We start from the raw sequence: 24,457 nt of genomic DNA, 5'->3' as shown, positions 1-24,457 counted from the left end.
TTATATTCAACAAAAGGAGATCATATATTCGCAAAAATAATATCTGGTTGTTTATGTTATTTGTATTCCTCTTTTCAGATGGCAAACAGAAGGGCACCTTTAACTTCTCTTCTTTTATCGGTCACTCACAGTTACATTCCAGTCGGATGTGGACAGTGCCCCCCGTGGCCAAATTCAAGAACTGTTTAAAATGTGTGCAATCGCATTTTAACAGACTTGACTGTTGACGAATGAAAAGCCTATTCCGTTTAGTGGATTGTTGGTTTCACCAATAGGGGTTTTGTTGTAATAAGTCCTCCGACGAAGGTAGGCGTGTTAAGTGAACTGAACGGGACAGCTCTACAGAGAAAGACTCGCCGAGACCGAGGAACACAAGCCCGCTTCTATTGACACCCTTGTGGGGGACATCTCAACATCAAGAAGACGGCATTGAGGTTGCATTCAGTTCTCTTTAATGAGAGTATATTACAGTATGAAACATAATTTGGACCTGAGTGTGTTTCCTACTGCACAACCAGGGTTTTAACAGACACTCGTTCGCTCTGTAATTGACAATTCATTTACCTTTTTATGTAGTATTTTCTAAACCTGGAATGACCTGTTCTTACTGGATTGTTTGATGGGGCTTCTAAGAATCATGATACCGCCCAAGTTTCAGCTTCTGGCGCTGTTGGCATTCGCAGTGGCCATGTTCTTCTTGGAGAACCAAATCCAGAAGCTGGAGGAGTCTCGGGGAAAGCTAGGTAAGACTGCGGTCAAGCTGTCCTTATTCATCATGCCGTAGGTAAATGTGTCCGTGAGATGCAGTAGGGGTTGAATCATTGCTGAACACCTTGTCAGCTTGGTTGCCAATTTGGGGTTGACTTGTGACGACATCATTCGCGCTCCCCTTGGGAAGTGACAAACTGGCATTTTGAGGACAACGTGCAACCCAGGAACATCAACGAAATGTTCATGTAGGTTTAGTAAACGATTTGACAAACCTACTGTATAACGAGGTTGCCCTCTTTTATCATATGGTTGACCAGATCATGTGTGAACAGCAAGTAGAACCTGTGGCACCATTATCCCTCCAGTGGGTTAATGATTGATAGTGTAGTAATTGAGGGGGGACAACTAGGCTTGAACCATCAACCCAGCAGTTATAGGGCTGGTGCAGTACAGCTTTTGGCCATGGAGGAGGTCCAGACCTCTTGGTAAAGCAGAGGTCATTACACTTTAAAAAAAAAAGCAACCCGTGTATAACGCCTTTTAGAGCTGCATGGTTATACCACCGCTGCCACCAAGTTAGCAATTGAGTGTAAACTGGAGCCGGGCTTGGACCAGAGACCATGTGGTTACGGCAGAAGGGCTCTACCTCCTATTTCATTAAGCTTCAGATACCTCTTTACAGAACATGCAAGGAGACAACAATAGCTGTGTGGAGAGAGGCTTAAGATTTGAATGATGGCCATTCCAAGGTGATTTCATGTAAACATGCACTACGTGGGGATTAGAAAAGTTCACTATTTCGGACCGTTCAATGTGCATTCTATGTATGCATTATTATTTTCAACAACCTTTTACATTTGCATGGTGGAATTGATCGTTCTGAGAAATGTCCTTGCTGTAGTGTGCTGTGCCACAGAAACCTTTTATTAATGTAAAACATGAGTTCCAAAAGAATGTGTTCTAAACAACCTGCTCATTTCAACAAACTGATCAGAATTAATTATCATGGTGGTTCTATAACAAATATTGGGAGGATATCTGAATGTTCTGGGTAGACATCAAAATCAACTGCTGAAACAACACAGGGAATATCTAAATTCTTTTGGAGTGAAAAAACACAAGATGCTGAAACAAGACCTAAAGGGAGCTGTCTTTTCCATTACAGCCTACTCAAAGAATTTTATTGACTTGACAATGCGTCTGATTGATGCCTAGAGAGGGCAAACGTCTCTGTAAACTGGAGCTGTCAATTATATCCTGCAGAGTCAAATAGCCTAGGTTTGAGGCAGGCAACATGATAGACACCACTTGCTGTCCAACCAGGTGCTGATGCATTTCTCCCGTCTACATTGAGAAAGCAAGCTGTATATTTATTAGCCTATTTTTTTGGGGGGGGGGGGCACACTCCAATATTGCCCATTTCCAACTTATTTTCTTATCTGCTTGTTACTTCACTCAGACGCTGAATCACTTTTCCTACTAGAAGTCTCCAGTGCAGAAGCCATTGTGATTTGCTTCCAGGCTAATTGTGAGGGGTTTGGTAGTCTGCATGGATTGAAATCACCCCATGACTTTAACGATCCATGTGTCCTGTAGCTAGCTTCATCTGTGTTATCTGGTGACATACAGTGCATTCGGAAAGTATTCAGACCCCTTGACTTTTTCCACAATTTGTTACATTACAGCCTTATTCTAAAATTGATTACATTTAAAAAAAATCCTCATCAATCTACACACAATACTCCATAATGACAAAGCAAAACAGGTTTTTAGAATTTTTTCAATTAAAAAAAAAATTCTATATCATATTTTATATACGTGTTCGGACCCTTTACTCAGTACTTTGTTGAAACAACTTTGGCAGCAATTACAGCCTCAAGTCTCCTTTGGTATGATGCTAGAAGCTTGGCACACCTGTATTTGGGGAGTTTCTCCCATTCTCTGCAGATCCTCTCAAGCTCTGTCAGGTTGGATGGGGAGCGTCGCTGCACAGCTATTTTCAGGTCTCTCCCGTCTAGAGGTCGACCGATTAATCGGAATGGCCGATTTAATTAGGGCCGATTTTCAAGTTTTCATAACAATCGGAAATCGGTATTTTTGGACACCGATTTGGCCGTTTTTTTTTTTACATCTTTATTTAACTAGGCAAGTCAGTTAAGAACACATTCTTATTTTCAATGACGGCCTAGGAACGGTGGGTTAACTGCCTTGTTCAGGGGCAGAACGGCAGATTTTTACCTTGTCAGCTCGGGGATTCAAACTTGCAACCTTACAGTTAACTAGTCCAACGCTCTAACCACCTGCCTTACATTGCACTCCACGAGGAGCCTGCCTGTTACGCGGATGCTGTAAGAAGCCAAGGTAAGTTGCTAGCTAGCATTAAACTTATCTTATAAAAAACAATCAATCAATCATAATCACTAGTTAACTACACAGGGTTGATGATATTACTAGTTTATCTAGCGTGTCCTGCGTTGCATATAATCGATGCGGTGGGCATTCGCGAAAAAGGACTCGTTGATCCAACGTGTACCTAACCATAAACATCAATGCCTTTCTTAAAATCAATACACAAGTATATATTTTTAAACCTGCATATTTAGTTAATATTGCCTGCTAACATGAATTTCTTTTAACTAGGGAAATTGTGTCACTTCTCTTGCAACAGAGTCAGGGTATATGCAGCAGTTTGGGCCGCCTGGCTTGTTGCGAACTGTGTGACGACTATTTCTTCCTAACAAAGACAGCCAACTTCGCCAAACGGGGGATGATTTAACAAAAGCGCATTTGCGAAAAAAGCACAATCGTTGCACGACTGTACCTAACCATAAACATCAATGAAGAATGTACGCATAAACGTTTTGTTTTCGAAATGATAGTTGCCGGATTTGACCATATTAATGACCTAAGGCTCATATTTCTGTGTGTTATTATGTTATAACTAAGTCTATGATTTGATAGAGCAGTCTGACTGAGCGATGGTAGGCAGCAGCAGGCTCATACGTATTCATTCAAACAGCACTTTCGTGCGTTTTGCCAGTAGCTCTTCGCAATGCTTCAAGCATTGAGCTGTTTATGACTTCAAGCCTATCAACTCCCGAGATTAGGCTGGTGTAACCGATGTGAAATGGCTAGCTAGTTAGTGGGGTGTGCGCTAATAGCGTTTCAAACGTCACTCGCTCTGAGACTTGGAGTAGTTCCCTTGCTCTGCAAGGGCCGCGGCTTTTGTGGAGCGATGGGTAACGATGCTTCGAGGGTGGCTGTTGTCGATGTGTTCCTGGTTCGAGCCCAGGTAGCGGCGAGGAGAGGGATGGAAGCTATACTGTTACACTGGCAATACTAAAGTGCCTATAAGAACATCCAATAGTCAAAGGTATATGAAATACAAATCGTATAGAGAGAAATATTATTCCTATAATAACTACAACCTAAAACTTCTTACCTGGGAATATTGAAGACTCATGTTAAAAGGAACCACCAGCTTTCTCATGTTCTAAGCAAGGAACTTAAACGTTAGCTTTCTTACATGGCACATATTACACTTTCATTATTTATTTGAGGCTAAATTGATTTTATTGATGATTCATTCAGTATTGTTGTAATTGTCATTATTACAAATAATTTTTTGGGTCCGCCAATTATCGGTATCGGCGTTGAAAAATCATAATCGGTCGACCTCTAGTTGTAATTGTCATTATTACAAATACATTTTAAAAAATCGTCTGATTAATCGGTATCGGATGTTTTGGTCCTCCAATAATTGCTATCGGTATCGGCGTTGAAAAATGATAATCGGTCGACCTCTACTCCAGTCATCGAAGCCACTCCTGCGTTGTCTTGGCTTTGTGCTTAGGGTCATTGTCCTGTTGGAAGGTGAACCTTCGCCCTAGTCTGAGGTCCTGAGTGCTATGGAGCAGGTTTCCATCAAGGATCTCTCTGTACTTTGCTACGTACATCACCCTCGATACTGACTAGTCTCCCAGGCCCTGCCTCTGAAAAACCCCAGAGCATGATGCTGCCACCACCATGCTTCAATGTAGGGATGGTACTAGGTTTCCTCCAGATGTGACCCCTGGTATTCAGGCCAAAGAGTTCAATCCTGGTTTCATCAGACCAGAGAATCTTGTTTGTCATGGTCTGAGAGTTCTTTAGGGGCCTTTTGGCAAACTCCAAGCGGGCTGTCATGTGCCTTTTACTGAGGAGTGGCTTCTGTCTGGCCACTCTACCATAAAGGCCCGATTGGTGGAGTGCTGCAGAGATGGTTGTCCTTCTGGAAGGTTCTCACATCTCCACAGAGGAATTCTGGGGCTCTGTCAAAGTGACCATCGCGTTCTTGGTCACCTCCCTGACCAAGGCCCCTCTCCCCCGATTGCTCAGTTTGGCCGGGTGGCCAGCTCTTGAAAGAGTCTTGGTGGTTCCGAACTTCTTCCATTTTAAGAATGATGGTACCTTCAATGCTGCAGACATGTTTTGGTACCCTTCCCCAAATCTGTGCCTCGACACAATCCTGACTCTGAGCTCTAGGGACAATTCCTTCGACCTCATGGCTTGGTTTATGCTCTGACATGCACTGTCAACTGTGGGATCTTATGTGGACAGGTGTGTGTCGAGTCTCATAGCAAAGGGTCTGAATACTTATGTAAATAAGGTATCATTTTTTTTATTTTTTTTTTATACATTTGCAAAAATGTCTAATCCTGTTTTTGCTTTGTCACTATGGGGTATTGTGTGCGAGTATATTGTCGAGGAACATTTTGTATTTAATCCATTTTAAAATAAGGCTATGACGTAACATGTGGAAAAAGGGAAGGGGTCTCAATACTTTCCGAATGCACTGTATTTCCTGTAGCGTCCTCTTATGCCAGCTAGGTACATTTTGTAGAAACGTGAAGTTTAACATTAGCACGTGGAGGTGGGGCTGACGGTGTGCTTTCCTCATTGGCTGTAACTCTAGATGGGTGTATATGCTATACTTGCTAAGAGCAGTGTAAATTGAAGCGTTGTTTATAAACCTGTCAACTCATGGCCCATGTAACTAACTATGTATCTACATTTAACCACCACACCAGTCTCCACAACATTTACATTTTAGTCATTTAGCAGACGCTCTTATCCAGAGCGACATACAGGAGCAATTAGGGTAAAGTGCCTTGCTCAAGGGCACATTCGATTTTTCACCTAGTCTGCCCAGGGATTCCACCCAGCGACCGTTTGAGTTACTGGCCCAACACGCTTAACCGCCAGGCTACCTGCTGCTCCATGAGGAGCAATGAGCTAAGTAAGTTCCCACTCGCCACGATGTTACAGCAAGCTCAATGATTGTGGTTGGTTTGCCAGAGCTTGGTTGAATTGTTTTCTCGCGTTGTACCTGAGTGAAAAATCCTAAGTGAGGTTTTGTCTTTTATTTCTTACACTGCTTTAATAATACATGAAAGAGAGGCCTTTTAATACAGAGGAGAAAGGGTACTGTACATGCATTGTGAATGTGTTTGGAGAGAGTGACACTGATGTAGGAATGCCTTCTGCTCAACATTCATTCATTGCCTGCCCTGCGACTTCTTAAAGAGTCGGACCTGAATTATCTTCCATTTCCACACTGGGCACCAACCTCCTTACTGCTGAGTGCCCTGGACAGGAATTTGCTCATGAAAAGACCTTGCCATCCACAGACCGACATCAAGTACTTTGAAAAGAGTTATACTATTTGATGTGATTGACAGTAGCCTTGAGCATGGCTTTGAAAAGTCCATCTCAGTGCAGTGCTAGGAGGACCAGTATATCATCGCTGATGTGGTCAAGTTCCTAGTTCACGTCTTGGACGTTTGAATGCTTTCAATTATAATAATGAATCTGAACATTATAAAAAGTCAAAATCCTGATACACTAATCAAATCAAAATCAAACTTTATTTGTCACATGCGCCGAATACAACAAGTGTAGACTTCACAGTGAAATGCTTACTTGCAAGCCCTTAACCAACAGTGCAGTTCAAGAAGAAGAAAATATTTACCAAGTAGACTAAAATAAAAAGTAATAATAAAAAGTAACACAATAAGAATAACGAGGCTATATACAGGGGGCACCGGTACCGAGTCAGTGTGCAGGGGTACAGGCTAGTTGAGGTAATCTGTACATGTAGGTAGGGGTGAAGTGACTATGCATAGATAATAAACAGCGAGTAGCAGCAGTGTACAAAAGGGAGGGGGGGTCAATGTAAATTGTCCTGTGGCGATTTTATTAATTGTTCAGCAGTCTTATGGCTTGGGGGTAGAAGCTGTTGAGGAGCCTCTTGGTCCTAGACTTGGCCCTCCGGTACTGCTTGCCGTGCGGTGACTGGAGTCTCTGACAATTTTATGGGCTTTCCTCTGACCACCTATTATATAGGTCCTGGATGGCAGGAAGCTTGGCCTCAGTGATGTACCTTGCAGTTCGCACTTCCCTCTGTAGCGCCTTACGGCCAGATGCCGAGCAGTTACCATACCAGGCGGTGATGCAACCGGTCAGGATGCTCTCGATGGTGCCAAATCTTGTCAAATCTTTTCAGTCTCCTGAGGGGGAAAGATTTTGTCATGCCCTCTTTATGACTGTCTTGGTATGTTTGGACTAGAGGTCGACCGATTTAATTGGAATAGCCGATTTAATTAGGGCCGATTTTTGAAGTTTTCATAATCGGCATTTCTGGACACCGATCATGGCCGATTACATTGCACTCCACAAGGAGACTGTGTGGCAGGCTGACCACCTGATACGTGAGTGTAGCAAGGAGCTATGGTAAGTTGCTAGCTAACATTAAACTTATCTTATAAAAAACAATCAATCTTAACATAATCACTAGTTAACTACACATGCTTGATGATATTACTAGTTTATCTAGCTTGTCCTGCGTTGCATATAATCAATGCGGTGCCTGAAATTGTGTCACTTCTCTTGTGTTCATTGTAAGCAGAGTCAGGGTATATGCAGCAGTTTGGGCCGCCTGGCTCGTTGTGTTCATTGTAAGCAGAGTCAGGGTATATGCAGCAGTTTGGGCCGCCTGGCTCGTTACGAACTGTGTGAAGACCACAACAAGGCCCTAATTAATTTCCCAGAATTTTACATACTTATGACATAACATTGAAGGTTGTGCAATGTAACAGAAATATTTAGACTTATGGATGCCACCCGTTCGATAAATTATGGAACGGTTCCGTGTTTCACTGAAAGATTAAACGTTTTGTTTTCGAGATGATAGTTTCCGGATTTGACCATATTAATGACCTAAGGCTCGTATTTCTGTGTGTTTATTATAATTAAGTTAATGATTTGATAGAGCAGTCTGACTGAGCGGTGGTAGGCAGCAGCAGGCTCGTAAGCATTCATTCAAACCGCACTTTCCTCCGATTGCCAGCAGCTTTTCGCAATGCTTGAAGCACAGCGCTGTTTATGACTTCAAGCCCATCAACTCCCGAGATTAGGCTGGCAATACTATAGTGCCTATAAGAACATCCAATAGTCAAAGGTCTATGAAATACAAATGGTATAGAGAGAAATGGTCCTATAATAACTACAACCTAAAACTTCTTAACTGGGAATAATGAAGACTCATGTTAAAAGGAACCACCAGCTTTCATATGTTCTCATGTTCTGAGCAAGGAACTTAAACGTTAGTTTTTTTTACATGGCACATATTTCACTTTTACTTTCTTCTCCAACACTGTGTTTTTGCGTTAACCGCGTTGAAAAATCAATCTGTCGACCTCTAGTTTGGACCATGATAGTTCGTTGGTGATGTGGACACCAAGGAACTTAACTCTCGAACCGCGCCACTACAGCCTCGTTGATGTTAACGGGGGCCTGTTCGGCCCGCCTTTTCCTGTAGTCCACGATCAGCTCCTTAGTCTTGCTCACGTAAAGGGAGAAGTTGTTGTCCGGGCACCACACTGCCAATTCTCTGACCTCCTCCCTACAGGCCGTCTCATCGTTGTCGGTGATCAGGCCTACCTCTGTTGTGTCCTCAGCAAACGTAATGATGGTGTTGGAGTCGTGTTTGGCCATGCAGTCGTGGGTGAACAGGGAATACAGGATAGGACTAAGTATACACCCGTGAGGGGCCCAAGTGTTAAGGATCAGTGTGGCAGACGTGTTGTGTTGTTGCCTACTCTTACCACCTGGGTGCCCGTCAGGAAGTCCAGGATCCAGTTGCAAAGGGAGGTGTTTAGTCCCAGAGTCCTTAGCTTAGTGATGAGCTTCGTGGGCACTGTGCTGTTGAACGCTGAGCTGTAGCCTACATATCCATCAACTTCTGCTCAACGACCAACACTTTTTCGGGACTCCCGAGTGGCGCAGTGGTCTAAGGCACTTTATCGCAGTGCTAGCTGCGTTACTACAGATCCTAGTTCGATACCGGGCTGTGTCGCAGCCGGCTGCGACTGGGAGACCCACGAGGTGACTCATAATTGGCCGAGCGTCGTCCAGGTTAGGGGAGGGTTTGGCCCGCCAGGAAGTCCTTGTCCCATCGCGCTTTAGCGACTCCTGTTGCTGGCCGGGCGCATGCACGCTGACACGGTCGCCAGGTGTACAGTGTTTCCTCCGACACATTGGTGCGGCTAACTTCCGGGTTAAGCGAGCATTGTGTGAAGAAGCAGTGTGGTTTGGCAGGGTTGTGTTTCTGAGGACGCATGGCTTTTGACCTTCGCGTCTCCCGAGTCCATACGGGAGTTACAGCGATAAGACAAGACTGTAACTACCAATTGGGGAGAAAAAGGGGTAAAAAAAAAAAGACCAACTCTTCCGTTGGTGTTAATTACACGTGTATCAAGTAGGACTCTGGTCGAGGCCTGGTTGTCATTCATTTAGCCTCGTTAGTAGGTTAATTGAGAAGTGGCCAACTTGACTCCCTCTGATCAAACTCTTGCGCCACCAAGTTCACACCTCAGCCATCTCCTCACTTTCAACTCCTACACTCTCTCTTTCTCTTGCTCTTTCTCTTTTTCACCATTATCCGGAGCACTCAGATTGCCTTTGAACTCCTTTTGACACCATGGAGCTGTTTTTAGCCTCCCCCAGGGTTATAAAATGGAGACATACACTGGCAGTCTGCTGGTATTCACTAAATAGTGGTTACTGGACATCTCTATGTGTCTCAGCACTCTGAAACATGCCATTTGAGTGCCTAATGGATTGGATCCCACTGTGGAAACACAGGTGTCAGGAATGGATTTGGTGTGGGCAGAGTACTAATGGCCCTAAGCTCGAGCAGTTAGGGCCCTGATTGGTGTATTTATGGGCATTGGCTTGCACTCTAAAGAAGAATGTTTTCCCGTGAAGTTCTGTGCTACATTTCCGTGCACAGTTGCGGATGACTGACAGGCTAATCACGGTGCTATGAACTGTTTCGCACCCCGGAGTGTAATTGAGACCGCTCTCCTTGCGCCGCAGTGTTCCCTTGTCGAGTTTCCAAGGGGTTTGACGAACGATGCGGTCGGTGTGGTTAAGCATGCGTGAAAGCAGGTGGGTGACTTATCGCTTTTATAACACTGATCAACATCCCTCTGAGAGACCCAGCTGTAACAGAGCTTCTGTAGACGCATTGTAAGAATACCAAGCATCATTATAACTGATAATCATGTTACTTTTCATCAGAGTCCTTCCTTTGCTAATCAATAACCATAAACAGCCTCTTTATCTGGAGCCTGGGATGCTACTGTAGTGCAAGATGCTAATCCCCTGTGGCCAAACAGGCCTTTCCCAATTTCCAACTTACATCCAAAAGCTATCTTCCGCTTCAAAGCTACGAGGGGTGGGGGGTGGTGAGATTTAATTTTCATCTCAACACAGAAATATTTAAATCCCTGGCTGCTCACATCATAAGCCTTAACAAAAGGAGGGGAGAGAAACATGCCTGCAGCATTTTAAAACCAATTTCATCAGAGAATAGAGGGATAAGGCAGTCTGGCTGAACTGTTCCGCTCCTCCTGTCTTGCATATAACTTCCATCTTGTATACAGCAGCCGAATAGAGCCTCACAGTGGAGGTGTCATAATAACCAGAAAAGGTGACTTTTATCAATATATTCGTCTCTATTTACTTTGATTCGAAAATGCTAATTTGCGTCAAAGTAGACATCATGCAAAACTACAAATCCCTGCAAGCTCCTGCACGTCATCTCGAGCTGACACTTTCGCTAACAGGTATTGTGTCTATTTAAAACTTACACAAGACAGTTCACATAATTGTCATTTTAAAGAAATGTAGCCAATTTTTATTAATTACTACATTTAGCTAACATTAGATAGTTAATCCAGAGATTCTTACCTTTGCCTTGATTCGGCAGTCTCGTCCAGATCATCATGACATTTGTAGTTCTTTATGATAGCCACATTAGCAGATAATTAGCATTTCATTTTTGGGGGGTAAATACAGACGAATATAAGTCACCTTGTCAAAACATCACGCCAGGGTAAGTCTACATGAAACACAGCCCTTATTTTAAGTGTTTCTAAAATCCCCTATGGGAAAAATGTACGGTGGGGAAAAGATTGGAACCATTTCCTGTTTGATCGCTAGGTTTTATAGGTATTATGACTCATACTGTGGTACTCTATCCTGGCTTGGCTTTCATCTGCTGTGGTACAGTGCATCTTGTACTATCAACTCTGGGGGGGAACTGAAAGTTTCTCTGCTGCTGTGGCCCGCTCTCCTTGTCAGACTTTCTCTTCGGCATTGCAATGCACTGTGAGTGCTGGCAGTCTCGCACACAGTGTGCCGAGACTCTGGGGAGTGGGGACAGCCTCTCACCACAGAAGTGGTATGTCACAGAAAGGCCAGTTGGAACACTTGAGATGTTCTTGTTCATGAATGATCTCAATCAATTCATTAGCTGCTGCCATAGTTCATGTAGCATGGTTAAACCAGACTGAACGCTGCGCTCTCCATTGTTCAGTCTGGTTTAACCAGGCTATAGTTCTTGAGTAGTATTGAGAACCGCTTGTGACCATAGAGGAACATTTTTGGTGTCCGTTTCCTTCCTCCTACTTGGTTGCTATGACAGCCGATGATGGATCTGATCTCACATCAACGACACTGGAGTTCTCTGTTGGGCTTCCTCTGTGGAGCTTTGGGTCCTATTAACCTATTAGCCACTCCTCATCTGTCCTATAAATAGCTGCCCTCAGAATTGCCCGAACATTTGTGGAGTTTTCCCTGGACTCCTGTCTATGCATTATTAACACTTATGGGGGAGAGAATCACATTTCTGTGTTGTACAATAACTAGCCTACACCTGCATTGTTATGTAAGCTGTTTATTTCTGTGATGTTATTTTTTTTACATTTGGACAGTAATACAGTTTCTCACATGAACAGTTTGCCGTACCATTTCTTAAGTGGTGGTGGACATGGAGAAATGGCTGCTGTCTCTTCCTGTGATTCTGGATAAATAGTGTTATTGACAGAACCTGATATTTTCCCCCTATTTCAAGCAGTAGGCTAATTGCCCTGCTTAGTCAATGACAAGTCCTGCCAAGAGATCTAGACAAATCAATTGTCCACCCCACAGAGCAGCCCTTGCCAAGGCATAGAATTATTAGCCTGTAAAGCCTGTCATCTGTGTAAATTATCATCTCAAATAACTGCCCGTTTTTGATGGGCGGAACTGAAGCTGTCTTTTTTTCCGATATCGTATAAGCTCACCTTGTCAGATAAAATGAGCTTTGATTGCAGAGAAAAATTGCAGGGTTAAGTTAACTATGATTATTACCTTATGTTAGCATTAAGGTACCATTGTCTGTGCTAAGCTTGCAGTGATACAGTAGCTTGGTACCATACTTAATGTATCCTACTATTGACACTAGACATACTAACTACACCAGCATTTCTCAACCTTTTCTGTACCAGGGACTGGCAGTTTTTCCCCTATATTCGTGCACACTGAAAAAATATATAAACGTATCATGTGAAGTGTTGGTCCCATGTTTCATGAGCTTAAATAAAAAGATCCCAGAAATGTTCAATACGCACAAAAAGCTTATGTCTGAAATTTTGTGCGCAAATGTGTTTACATCCCTGTTAGTGAGCATTTCTCCTTCGCCAAGATAACCAATCCACCTAACAGGTGTAGCATATTAAGAAGCTGATTAAACTGCATGATCATTACACCGGTGCACCAATCAAAGGCCACTCTAAAATGTGCAGTTCTGTCTCACAACATAATGCCACAGATGTCTCAAGTTTTGAGGGAGTGTGCAATTGGCACGCTGAATGCAGGAATGTCCACCAGAGCTGTTGCCAGAGAATTGAATGTTAATTTCTCCAGCATAAGCCGCCTCCAATGTTATTTTAGAGAATTTGGCCGTACATCCAACCGGCCTCACAACTACAGACAACGTGTAACCACGTCAGCCCAGGACCTCCACATCCGGCTTCTTCACCTGCGAGATCATCTGAGACCAGCCACCCAGACAGCTGATGAAACTGTGGGTTTGCACAATTGAAGAATCTTTGCACAAACTATCAGAAACCGTCTCAGGGAAGCTCATCTGAATCCTGGTTTCAACTGTACCGGTCAGATGGCAGACGGTGTTTCTGGTGTCGTGTGGGCGAGCGGATTACTAATGTCAACTTTGTGAACAGAGTGCCCCATGGTAGCGGTGGGGTTATGGAATGGGCGGGCATAAGCTAAGGACAACAAACACATTTGCTTTTTATCAATGACAATTTGAATGCAAAGAGATACCGTAACGAGATCCTGAGGCCCATTGTCATGCCATTCATCCGCCGCCATCACCTCATGTTTCAGCATGATAATGTCCCAAGGATCTGTACACAATTCCTGGAAGCTGAAAATGTCCCAGTTCTTCCATGGCCTGCATGCTCACTAGACCCATTGACCATGTTTGGGATGCTCTGGATCGACGTGTATGACAGCGTGTTCCCGTCAATGTCCAGCAACTTCACACAGCCATTGAAGAGGAGTGGGGCAACATTCCACTGGCCACAATCAACAGCCTGATCAACTTTATGTGAAGGAGATGTGAGGCAAATGCTGCATGAGGAAAATGGTGATCACACCAGATACTGACTGGTTTTCTGATCCACGCCCTACTTTTTATTTATTAAGGTATCTGTGACAACAGACACGTATCTGGATTCCCAGTCATGTGAAATCCATAGATTAGGGACTAATTAATTTATTTCAATTGACTGATTTCCTTATATGAACTGTAACTCTTTTAAAAATTGTTGCATGTTGTGTTTTATATTTTTGTTCAGTGTAGCATAAACTAACCCTAATAATTTTGGGGATGGTAAAAACTAAAAACCAGATGTAAAGTATGTAGAAAATATAATGGAACAATATATTTTTTTTATTAAGATCATCTTTGAGAACTAACAATCACCACTAGATGGGAGAATCTACAATTCCAAAAATGCCATGGCATGGGGCCCCCATTTGATTTTTGTTATAATGTTTGAGTCACTCCGATAGCATAAGCCCGTGGTCACCAACCTTTTCTGAGTCAAGATCACTTTCGCAGTCAAAAAGCAAGCATTTACCACTCAGATTTAAAAATTAAAAAAATGGGGGAAAAAATGTTTAAATAAAAACCTGACTTAAAAAATGTAAGCCTATGCAACATGAATAAACTTTGTCACAGCTTATTGGCGTTGTGCTTGGCCTGCTAATATTGTTCTGCTAAGACCATATTATATTTCATAACTCGAGCTTTGATAACAGAATATATCAGTTGGTGTATCACTTGCGATGCACAGCTTTGCATAAATTGAAATTAATTTGCTTTTTTATTTGACTGGAATGATGGTACCTGCAGCTGATGGTCAGTCTCAGCGGAGGGAGGGAGAGGGCAGTAGAGGGTCTGCCTCTCACTGTCCCTGTTCTCTCCTTTCCTCCGGTGAGACTGACCAGAGAGGACACCGTCCTCCTCCTGATGGCTACTGGAATTGCACCACATGACTTCTGCCTCATGCACAAATTCATGTTGTTCCTTTGACTAGAGAACGTGAAATATTCCTCAATATTAAAATACACATGGCGAGCTGCTAATAATAAAAACACAAGCCTATCGATACACGTGGCTACTAATTATTTGCAGCTGCTGTGCAAGAAGAGGTAGTGAGAAGCAAGTGTTATGCTTTGTGAAAGTGTTGGGGAAAAAAGTGTTGACAGTGCTGAATAAAAACAAATAACTCACTCATAAAAACAGCAGCTCTATGCTTTTTTTCTTTGACAGTTTCTATCTGGTCATGGTTTTAAAAGTTATGAAATCTCATGCAGGCTAGTATCCAACTGTGGGTTCTTGGAAGCTATAGGCATGGTGATTGAAGCTATCCGATTGGCCAGCGCAGTAGGCGCACTTGATTTAACTACAGCGCTCCTGGTCCGCCGGGTAGGTGGAGTCTGTCCCTTCAGACAAATGAAATGGTTAAAAATAGGAACACTTTGGCTACCTGGCGCGCAGGGCTTCTGAATCAAGTGCACCTTCCGGCAAAAGTGCAAAGTCAAATAAAAATAAAGGAGCCTTTATCGTTTGCTTTTCTACAGACATTTTGGTGATCGACTAGGAGTGCCTAGAGGATCGACCAGTCGATCGCTCGACCGGTTGGTGACCACTGGCATAAGCCATGGCAAAATGTGTAGAATTGCAGGAAATTTGCGTTAAAAACCCCAACATTTTGTATCTTCAGCCAAGAGGGCTTCTAAAACCATGCCATTGGTCAGGTCCACTACCACAGGGCATGACCAATGGCACTCTATTGTGATACTCGTATTGATGCTGTAATAAGGTTCTAGTCAGTCCCAATCAAGAACCTCCCTAAAAACTGACTGCACAGGGCATGTTTTGTCTGCTGACAAGATTTTTGGTCTGGTTTCACTGACCATAGATGTGTGTGTTTTCTCCCATGAGGAAAATAGGCTACTTAACAAGATACCTTGTCTGTTAGAAATGGGCTGCTTCCACATACAGATTTATATTGGCATGTGGAAATAGAGCATGTGAGTGCTTAGTTATTCAGTTTCCACTGCACCTCTGTTGATGCCAGCGAAATATCTCCACTTGCTTGGGCTAAACTGTACTAGCCATCCGAGTGTCGTTTCTCATTTTCTGCCTTGTGTCCTCACCCGGCTCGGCCCAGCCGTCTCTCTCCCAGCTGTCTACACCTTAGCCGCCAGGCTAGACGTGAATGAGAGCTTTCATGGGCCATCAATGCAGCAGTTGTCTCCAAGCCAGGAACCCCCCCCCCCCCAGCTACGGTAATCTGTCCTAAAAAGAGCACTTAAGGAATTAAATTGTAACTCATGGTGCCTCCGTCATTTATTTGCAAACACTGCAAGATTGTGATGAGGTGTCTGTGTCATACATTTGTTTGAAACAGTAGTTCTGTACAGTCGTTGATGAAGCATTTGGTTGAACAGGCTCCTTTTGAATCCCCAGTTCCTGCAGCTGTGAAAGGCTAGCCCAAGGGTCCCTTGTACAATATGCTTGAAATTACTAATCACACACTCCTATTACCACCTGGCTGTGTATGCACTCTGGTAAACAAATATTGCAGGTGCCACAGGCCGCATCGAAGCTTACTGTATATAAATAAATAAAAAATACCACTTCATATTTATTTATTTTTTAGCAGCAACCTAGATCTCCTCCCTGTCGTACTCCATTGATTTTGCAATCCAGCGCTACTGAAGCAGAACCATACAAGGCTTCTAGCTCTCAGGCTCTCTATTACCCCTCAGCCTAGGCTTGTGCTCGAGGGGCTAACCCGCTCAGGGATGAAGAGCTGCGGAGTATGATGGATGTATGAGCTGCCTGGAGAAAGGATCATCTTCTCCCCGGTTTTTATTATCCCATAAGATCGTATGAGACACCATAACACACCACAAACTGTCATATTCACGGATTTCCCGCCGAAGACGAATGATGATTGGAAATGGGCAATTCTAATCTAGCGTGAAATTGTTTTAGTAAATATTGCTATCTCGGCTGGCATTTTAGAATATGTATTCAGAACAATAGGCATCGGCTTAGTTGCTGTAGTGTTTAAGACTGTGTTGCCAGTTCCACCATAGGTCATAATTAGCTGGAAATGGCGAGGGGGAACCAACGGAAATGGTGACTGAATGGAAGCACACTGTGTGGTCAGAGTGATTCATCAATACAGAGCGGGTCTTTGTCTACTAATTAAATAACCTCAGACTCAACCATTAGCTTAAGTGTGTGTGTGTGTGGCGCCCTCTGCTCGGACACAGTGGGGTTTTAACTAAGCTTGTTCAACACAGTAGACTACAATAAACTGTACCTCCCTGTTAATTGTTGGCACTGAACACAATGCCCTGAACTAGTGGCTTGGGGCCTGTTTAAGTTCAGCTCGTTATGTTTTAGGGCTAGGGAGTGCTGATCCTGATTCAGTTGTTACAGTCCGTGACTACTGTCTCCAATGTTAGGACACGCTGTGGGAATACGCTAAGGCCTAGAGATCTGGGCTCCACATAAGGCTGCGTTCAGACAGGCATCCCATTTTTTTGGGATCATTTTCAGAGCTGATCTGATTGATCAAAATACCAATTGGTGAAAAAAATCTGAATTTGGCTCCCTGTCTAAACGCAGCCTTAGCATCTGAGGGGGAGTGCTGATCTAGGAACAGGTCTCCAACTGTCCATATAATCTAATTCATTATGATCTAAAAGGTGAAACCGATCCTAGATCAACACTCGTACTGATATGAAAATGATAACTGCTCTTTTATGGCTTTGTGCTTTAGGTGACGTGTGGATAGATGTCTCTCCTAGCTATACATTCTGGGTGTTACTTATGACCATATTTATCTATGTTCATCATGACGACAGACGACCATAGACTGCCGCCTGTCACAGCCCAGTATCGTGGCTAGCACCAGTTGCTAGCACGGTTGGTTAGCGGCTAGCTTTGATCAGTGGGACATTAGCAGCTGCCTGGGAGGGTGTAAAAAGGGAGGGGGGGTTGTGTATGTGGGGATGGTAAAGGGGGTTGGGGGGTTGGGAGTGCAGCGTGATCACAGATGACATCTTATTCTCTGTGCCAGCTGCCAGCATGGCCTGGCATGGCTTGGCTTGGCGTTCCCATGAGTATTAGATGCTGGATTGTTGATCTGTTCCAGCACAGATCTGAGCCAGTGTTACCACTAGTCAATCTGAGACTGATTTAGACCTGGGATAGGAAAGCCAAACGGAAATGGCTCAGGCCTACAGCGTTGTCTGTTTATTCACAGTTAGTCACATACAGTAGCTGTATCAGATAGAAATGTAAGGTCAGCAGTTAGCCTAGTGTTTAAGAGCTTTGGGCCAGTAACCCAAAGGTCGCTGGTTCGAATCCCCAAGTCGTTTAGGTGAAAAATCTGTCAATGTGACCTTGAGCAAGGCACTTAACCCAAATTGCTCCTGTAAGTCGCTCTGGATAAGAGCGTCTGCTAAATGACTCAAATCTAAATTATATATAGAGAGGACACAGTATTCCCATTCCCAGAAAGAGGACAGTATTTAGGCCATGCATACTCAGACACATCTGTTAAGTTACACAGAGGTGAGATATAACAGGAATAGACTCCAGGCTGTGGTGTGACACAAAGGACTCCACCTCCAAAAACCACAAGAAAGTGGAGTCCGACACCCACCATCTCCGATTGTTCTGAAATCTTTTCTGTAGTTAGAAACATAAGATTAGCATTCCTGAAAGGCTATTTTGTTGAAAGATGATTTGAACACTGAGGAATTAAGCTAATTGATTGCACCCACATTGGCCATTTTCAATTTATAGGATTCATATAATATTTAATAAATATAGTACCCCACATCCGATTTGGACCAAACCTCTTAAAGACATGCTCTGGAACTTTAGTGACTACTAAGTATTTTTTTTAAACCTCCCACTTTGGGCTGGATGTGTCAGTGTATGCCTAGTTCATACAAGCAGAATTAGTGTCTTACCTCAATTAGACACCAAGTCCCTAGTTTGAAAGTGACTGTTTTTCTGAAATCTGTGCTGCGCCATTTTCCTTATACCCCCCCCCCCCTACCCATTCTAGACAATAAGCTTTAGCCCCTACCCATTTGAGTGGCCGCTAGCAAGATGCACACACTGTAGCAAGAGAGGGAACAATGATGTGGTTGGGGACCACTTTTAGCTCGTGAGCTCTACTTTTAAAACTACTGGCTAAAAAGTATACAAAAGGACCGGAGAATCTCTTTAACAATGATTAAGGCATGAGGAATCTAAATAAATGGTCAAACCCCACACCAAGCGCACCCCAAAGGCCAGTACACAGTATCAGTTCTCTATGTTTGACAGGTATAATGAAGCTTTGGAGTATTATTCATACAATGTCATGTATTCTCAGTGAATTTGGTGATTTGTTTATTTTTTTCTGTTCTTTATATTATGTTCAGAAGGCTGGTAAAAGGATAGTTTGCACACTGTTGCTAACAGAATATAGGTCCTCATGTGGGTGAACTATCCCTTTAACTCTTCTTCCTCTTCCTCCTCTTCCTCTGTGCAGAGCGGGCCATCGCGAGGCACGAGGTGCGTGAGATCGAGCAGCGGCACACACAGGACGGCCTACGGGAGCGGGAGGCCCCCTCGGTGGCCGACAGCGAGGACGTGGTGGTTATCTACAACCGCGTGCCCAAGACGGCCAGTACCTCCTTCACCAACATCGCCTACGACCTGTGTGGCAAGAACCACTACCACGTGCTGCATATCAACACCACCAAGAACAACCCAGTCATGTCCATGCAGGACCAGGTGAGAGGGTGAGGCCAGAGGCAAATCTCAACGGTCAATGGCACTCGTAGCTGATTAGAGAAATATTGCACACAGTGGAGGCTGGTGGGTGGGGAAATTGTAGGACAGGCTCATTGAAATGGCTGGAATGGAATGAATATAAAGATGTCAAACAATGGGTTTCTTCCATTCCAGCCATTAAAATGAGCCAGTCCTCCGTTTTAATGTAACACCAGCTGTCACTGATCGCACACTAATGTGGCAATGTTTGACCTCTGTGGAAGAGGGCGAGAGACGGAGAGATAGCGAGGGGGGAAAGTGGGAGGGTGATATTGAAGAAGGGATTGCATTGGCACATATCATGTATTAATTGTCTTGTCTACCTGCTCAGGTGCGGTTTGTGAAAAACGTGACCGAGTGGAGGGAGATGAAGCCGGCGTTCTACCACGGTCACGTTTCTTTCCTGGACTTTACAAAGTGAGTGCCCCCTCCACTGCAGAACACGTCTTACCAGATAGACTGTTGCTGCTGTCTCTCCCTTGTGGTCTTATAGAATACTACATTAATACAACATTAGAGTGCAACATTCAGACCAGATAGAATGCAACTCTCTATAGAAGGGATATGTCTTTAAATCATGTGAAAAGGGGTGGTGTCATGGCAGGTTGAAGCTTTACATCTGCAACACTGCCCTATTGAACAGGGCCCAGATTCACATCTTGATATAATGTCATTAAAGGATCTCTCTAGGTTAAATACAATGGACTGTATTCTTATCTCTCTCTTTTGATCCAGGTCCTATTGAACAGGCCCCAGATTAACATCTTGTGTATTCATAGATCATCTTAGATTTAATGACACATGATCTTTGTGGCGCATCGTAACGTGCGGGTGGCATTTCATTATACCATCTATTCTTACACTAGCTCTCTGTTTTGACCCAGGTTAGGAGTAAAGAAGAAGCCCATCTACATCAATGTGATCCGTGACCCCATCGAGCGCCTGGTGTCCTACTACTACTTCCTGCGTTTTGGGGACGACTACCGGCCCGGCCTGCGGCGCCGGAAACAGGGGGATAAGAAGGTCAGTCTGCAATTCTCCTGATTATTTTGTACCAACTAGTGTATTAGTGATTAACACTGTAAAATATTGTTAACATTATGCCTACACTAAAGCTACAATCTGGGAGAAAAAAATCCCAGCAAACTATTATTATATATACAATGTATTTTCAACAGTAGAACACGCTTCCATAGGTAATTCTGTCTTTGATTGTCATTGATGTATTTCAGACCTTTGATGAGTGTGTGTCGGCGGGAGGCTCAGACTGCGCCCCGGAAAAGCTGTGGCTGCAGATCCCCTTCTTCTGTGGTCACTACTCTGAGTGCTGGTATGTACCCCTCCTTACGTTTCATCCACAACAAGCATTCTTAACCTTTAACCCCATTACACACTTCTTAATGGGCTGATATAGGAACAGTAGAACACCAAACATGAACCCCTTTAAAATATAACACCTCCATTAGACATGCTATATTGCATGTCTTTCTTTTCTAGAGGCCTTTATTTGCTTTTTCTCTCTTGTGATATGTATCATTCTCCTCTCTCTAGCTCATCTGTTAAGAATGCGAGACTAGCCTATTTTGCTTGATCTAAACAACATCTGATGTACAGCTGATGAAAAAAAAAAATTATAAATGCATTTAATGGATTACATGATTGATTGACATCTCTTGTAGGAACGTGGGCAGTCACTGGGCCCTGGAGCAGGCCAAGTATAACCTGGTCAATGAGTACCTGCTGGTGGGGGTGACAGAGGAGCTGGAGGACTTTGTTATGATGCTGGAGGCGGCGCTGCCACGCTTCTTCAGGGGCGCCACAGAGCTCTACAGAACAGGTACTGTACCAGAGACACCACCATGCCTCTTGAGATGACCTTTTACATTGACTTTATTCATTACTTTGTCAACTAAGCAGAAATTGATTTATTTGTTTTCTGTCTTTTTAAAGCTTTTTTTTTAAATTATAGTGTCAGCATACTCAAATAGATTAATATGTATTTTGAGTCTTTGTAAATCGTATGTGGAATGATTACGTACTTATTTCTGAACGTGCACTTAGCTGTACCTTTGCCACATGAGAGGTGATTTGCTGTGCAAACAAAACAACACTTTCACTTGTTATTCCCCTTAGAGCAATTCTCACCTTTTTAACAGCTCTAAAAATATGCAAGTGCCTCTACATTCATTACATTAGATATTTTTTTTATATACCATTTTTAACTAAAAACAAAAATCCAAGGGCCACCTGGATTGGTAGTGATGCCATATGCCCCTTCCCCCACAGGGAAGAAATCCCATCTGAGGAAGACGAGTGAGAAGAAGCCGCCGACCAAGGAGTCCATCGCCAAGCTGCAGCAGTCGGCCATCTGGAAGATGGAGAACGAGTTCTACGAGTTTGCCCTGGAGCAGTTCCAGTTTGTTCGGGCTCACGCCGTCCGGGAGAAGGACGGGGAACTCTACCTGCTGGCTCAGAACTTCTTCTACGAGAAGATCTACCCCAAAACGAACTAACTAATGCACATGGAAGATGGACCATTCATCTAGGCTTCATCCCGTAGTCACATACACTGGACAGAGGAGAAGAGGAAGACTAATATAATCAGTGGGTCTGAGGAACTGTCTGTGTTGGATGTTATTTGGACGTTAGTCAGCAGTTTCTGAATGTCGCCCACTTAACTGACTCCTCCTCCTCGTCTCCATAGTAGCCGACAGAACTAGGAAGTGGCCTCTTCCTGGTGCGAGATAATGCCAATAGGTCATGTTCCCACCAGCATCCCAGGTCCAGGACTCCCTTTATACTTCCAGGTGAAAGGTCACAGGAGTGGTATGCTCGATGGACACATGACAGGAGACGAGTCTACTTGGCAGCTGCCCATGTTCTCTTTCTTCTGATCACATGATTTATATTTTCCGTGCAGGGGGAGGGGTTTTATTGGCCGTGTTCTGTTTGGTTTCGTTTTTGTGGTTTATTCTACTTTACTATCGTTGTCTATGGGAACATTGTCGACCCAGTTTTATACGTTAAGAGGGTGTAAGTTTTTTTATGTTGTAACCCTCCCACTAATAACTTAAAAGTTGACTACTATGTTATCTTGGAGTTTACCTATATGAACTGCAGACGTTTTTCCAAAATCTAAATCCTGTGACCTCCATAGACTTGAGTGACAGATGCACCCTGTTCACGACTGTGGTACTACTATTAAGTGTTTGATACTATACTATACTTATTTAGTTGTTTTCTGACTCTTTCACCCGTTTGGATTATTGCTAGGTGGAATGTGAAGTGTTTACACATGATTTAATTAAACTATGGAAGAAGACAGACAACTGACCATTTAGTTGCTGTACATAATACTAATTTCAATCTGGATCAAACAGTTATTCTATATCAAGAGGACTTACTATTATTAACTTATTTCAGCTCTGGTATAACACATTTAGTTAATGAGCCATTTTTATAGATTTTTCTCTCAGCTTTTGTTATTTTCTCTATATTGGCAAGAGACCATTTTATTTTTGTGCTTTCACTGTCATAACCCAAAGATCTCCCAAGTCTGTTGTTTTGCTGCTTTAAACTCATGAACTTGCTGAATTTCTTGACACGATATTTCATGACTGAATTTAGATGTTATTTTGCTATTCCCCTTAGGATCATAACTTGCAACCCATTTTCATTACATTTGTATGGTTATTATGTAAGACTATAACCTAACCTAACCCATGTGTGCACTGCTAACTGCTGACACTGCTAACTGCTGACACTGCTAATGCCAATTTCGGTTCATCTATTGATGGCCTTAATACAGACACTGATCAGATCATCTCTGTGACTCAGCCCAGCAACAGTGACTGCAGTGCTGGAGCACTAGAACAGCCTACAAAAGTGTTGTGAAGAAGTGACTTTCCCAACTAATCAAGCCCTAGCCCAGACATTGAGGCAGCAGAAGTACTAAAAGCAAAGGGATTTTGTTCACAGGGGACTATAAAAGAGAGGTCGACTCCCCGAGGTGAGTTGTAATGTTGGGATGGTAGGCAGGCAGTAAAAACCAAACAATGGTGATCATGTCAGACACATTGCTTGTGTTCTCATGTCATTAAAGAGGCACTTCACCATGTGACATCAGGAGTCATTTTCTTAGTCATCTTCTTTTTTTTTTACTACAGAACACTGTTACTGTACGGTGCTAGAGGTAATGAATATGTGAGGTTCAAAAGTGGTGAAGCGTCCCTTTTTAAGGTCTGTTAAACAGAAAGTCTTGTAGGTTTTGTTACATGGCATATTGTGTATTCCTCCCTAGACACCTCAAAACATTCTCTCCCTCTCTGTTGCAGATTTATCTGCTGGAATGTCAACCTCACAATGTTTTTGTTATTCTGTCGTTCTCATGTTTTTGTTATATCACACACACACACACATTTAAAAACTGAAATGCCCATGACTGAGTGCTTTTAATGTCATTCTTCATTAGTACATTGATCGATGAAAATGTTAAAGGCTGCTGTTCTTGCTGCATACTGTAGAGGGAGCTCATTAGCTATCGTGTCTTCACCCTGCCTGGAGTGAAGACATCTACGGGAGACACTATCCAGTCCATGGTGATGTGGTGTGTGTGATGGAAACAGCAAATGAACACTTGGATACTGTAAGTTAAAAGAGATGAATCAGGCTAGGTGTTTCAAAAAAACAGCTACTCAAAATAGCTTTAGCCTCAAATCAAATCTTTGTTCCATAGGTTGAGGTCATATGACTGCACCACTGCAATGCTTGTATTGTTAGTGTAGACCAGATCCAACCCTCCCTATACCATCACTGGCAACTGCCAATAGTGTTATGAGGTATGCATGCAATTGTGTATGTACAGTGCTGTGAAAAAGTATGTCTTTGATATATTTGGACATATGGATAGTTAATGTTAATTTCAAACTATTGACA

General features: G+C 43.2%; 1 protein-coding gene across 1 annotated transcript; it reads left to right on the top strand.

Moving 5' to 3' along the window:
- Positions 1 to 294: 294 nt before the first annotated feature.
- On the top strand, positions 295 to 23,963 carry LOC120020534 (heparan sulfate 2-O-sulfotransferase 1). The gene is made up of 8 exons (XM_038964243.1): positions 295 to 434; positions 577 to 743; positions 19,239 to 19,483; positions 19,854 to 19,939; positions 20,407 to 20,545; positions 20,755 to 20,852; positions 21,202 to 21,359; positions 21,809 to 23,963. The coding sequence occupies exons 2-8, from the start codon at positions 620 to 622 to the stop codon at positions 22,033 to 22,035; spliced, it is 1,077 nt and encodes a 358-aa protein (XP_038820171.1). The 5' UTR covers positions 295 to 434; positions 577 to 619; the 3' UTR covers positions 22,036 to 23,963.
- The last annotated feature ends 494 nt before the right edge of the window (positions 23,964 to 24,457 follow it).

The sequence above is a fragment of the Salvelinus namaycush genome, chromosome 25 (genome assembly GCF_016432855.1).
Source record: "Salvelinus namaycush isolate Seneca chromosome 25, SaNama_1.0, whole genome shotgun sequence".
NCBI lineage: Eukaryota > Metazoa > Chordata > Actinopteri > Salmoniformes > Salmonidae > Salvelinus > Salvelinus namaycush.
The sequence above is the reverse complement of the archived record's forward strand: the minus strand, read 5'-3'. Positions and strand labels throughout refer to the sequence as shown.

Bases quoted from the DNA above. Each gene is read 5' to 3' on its own strand.
- LOC120020534 (XM_038964243.1), top strand. From the start codon at position 620: ATGGGGCTTCTAAGAATCATGATACCGCCCAAGTTTCAGCTTCTGGCG. The intron at 744-19,238 runs GTAAGACTGCGG...TCCTCTGTGCAG, and splicing joins GGAGTCTCGGGGAAAGCTAG to AGCGGGCCATCGCGAGGCAC. The intron at 19,940-20,406 runs GTGAGTGCCCCC...GTTTTGACCCAG, and splicing joins TCTTTCCTGGACTTTACAAA to GTTAGGAGTAAAGAAGAAGC.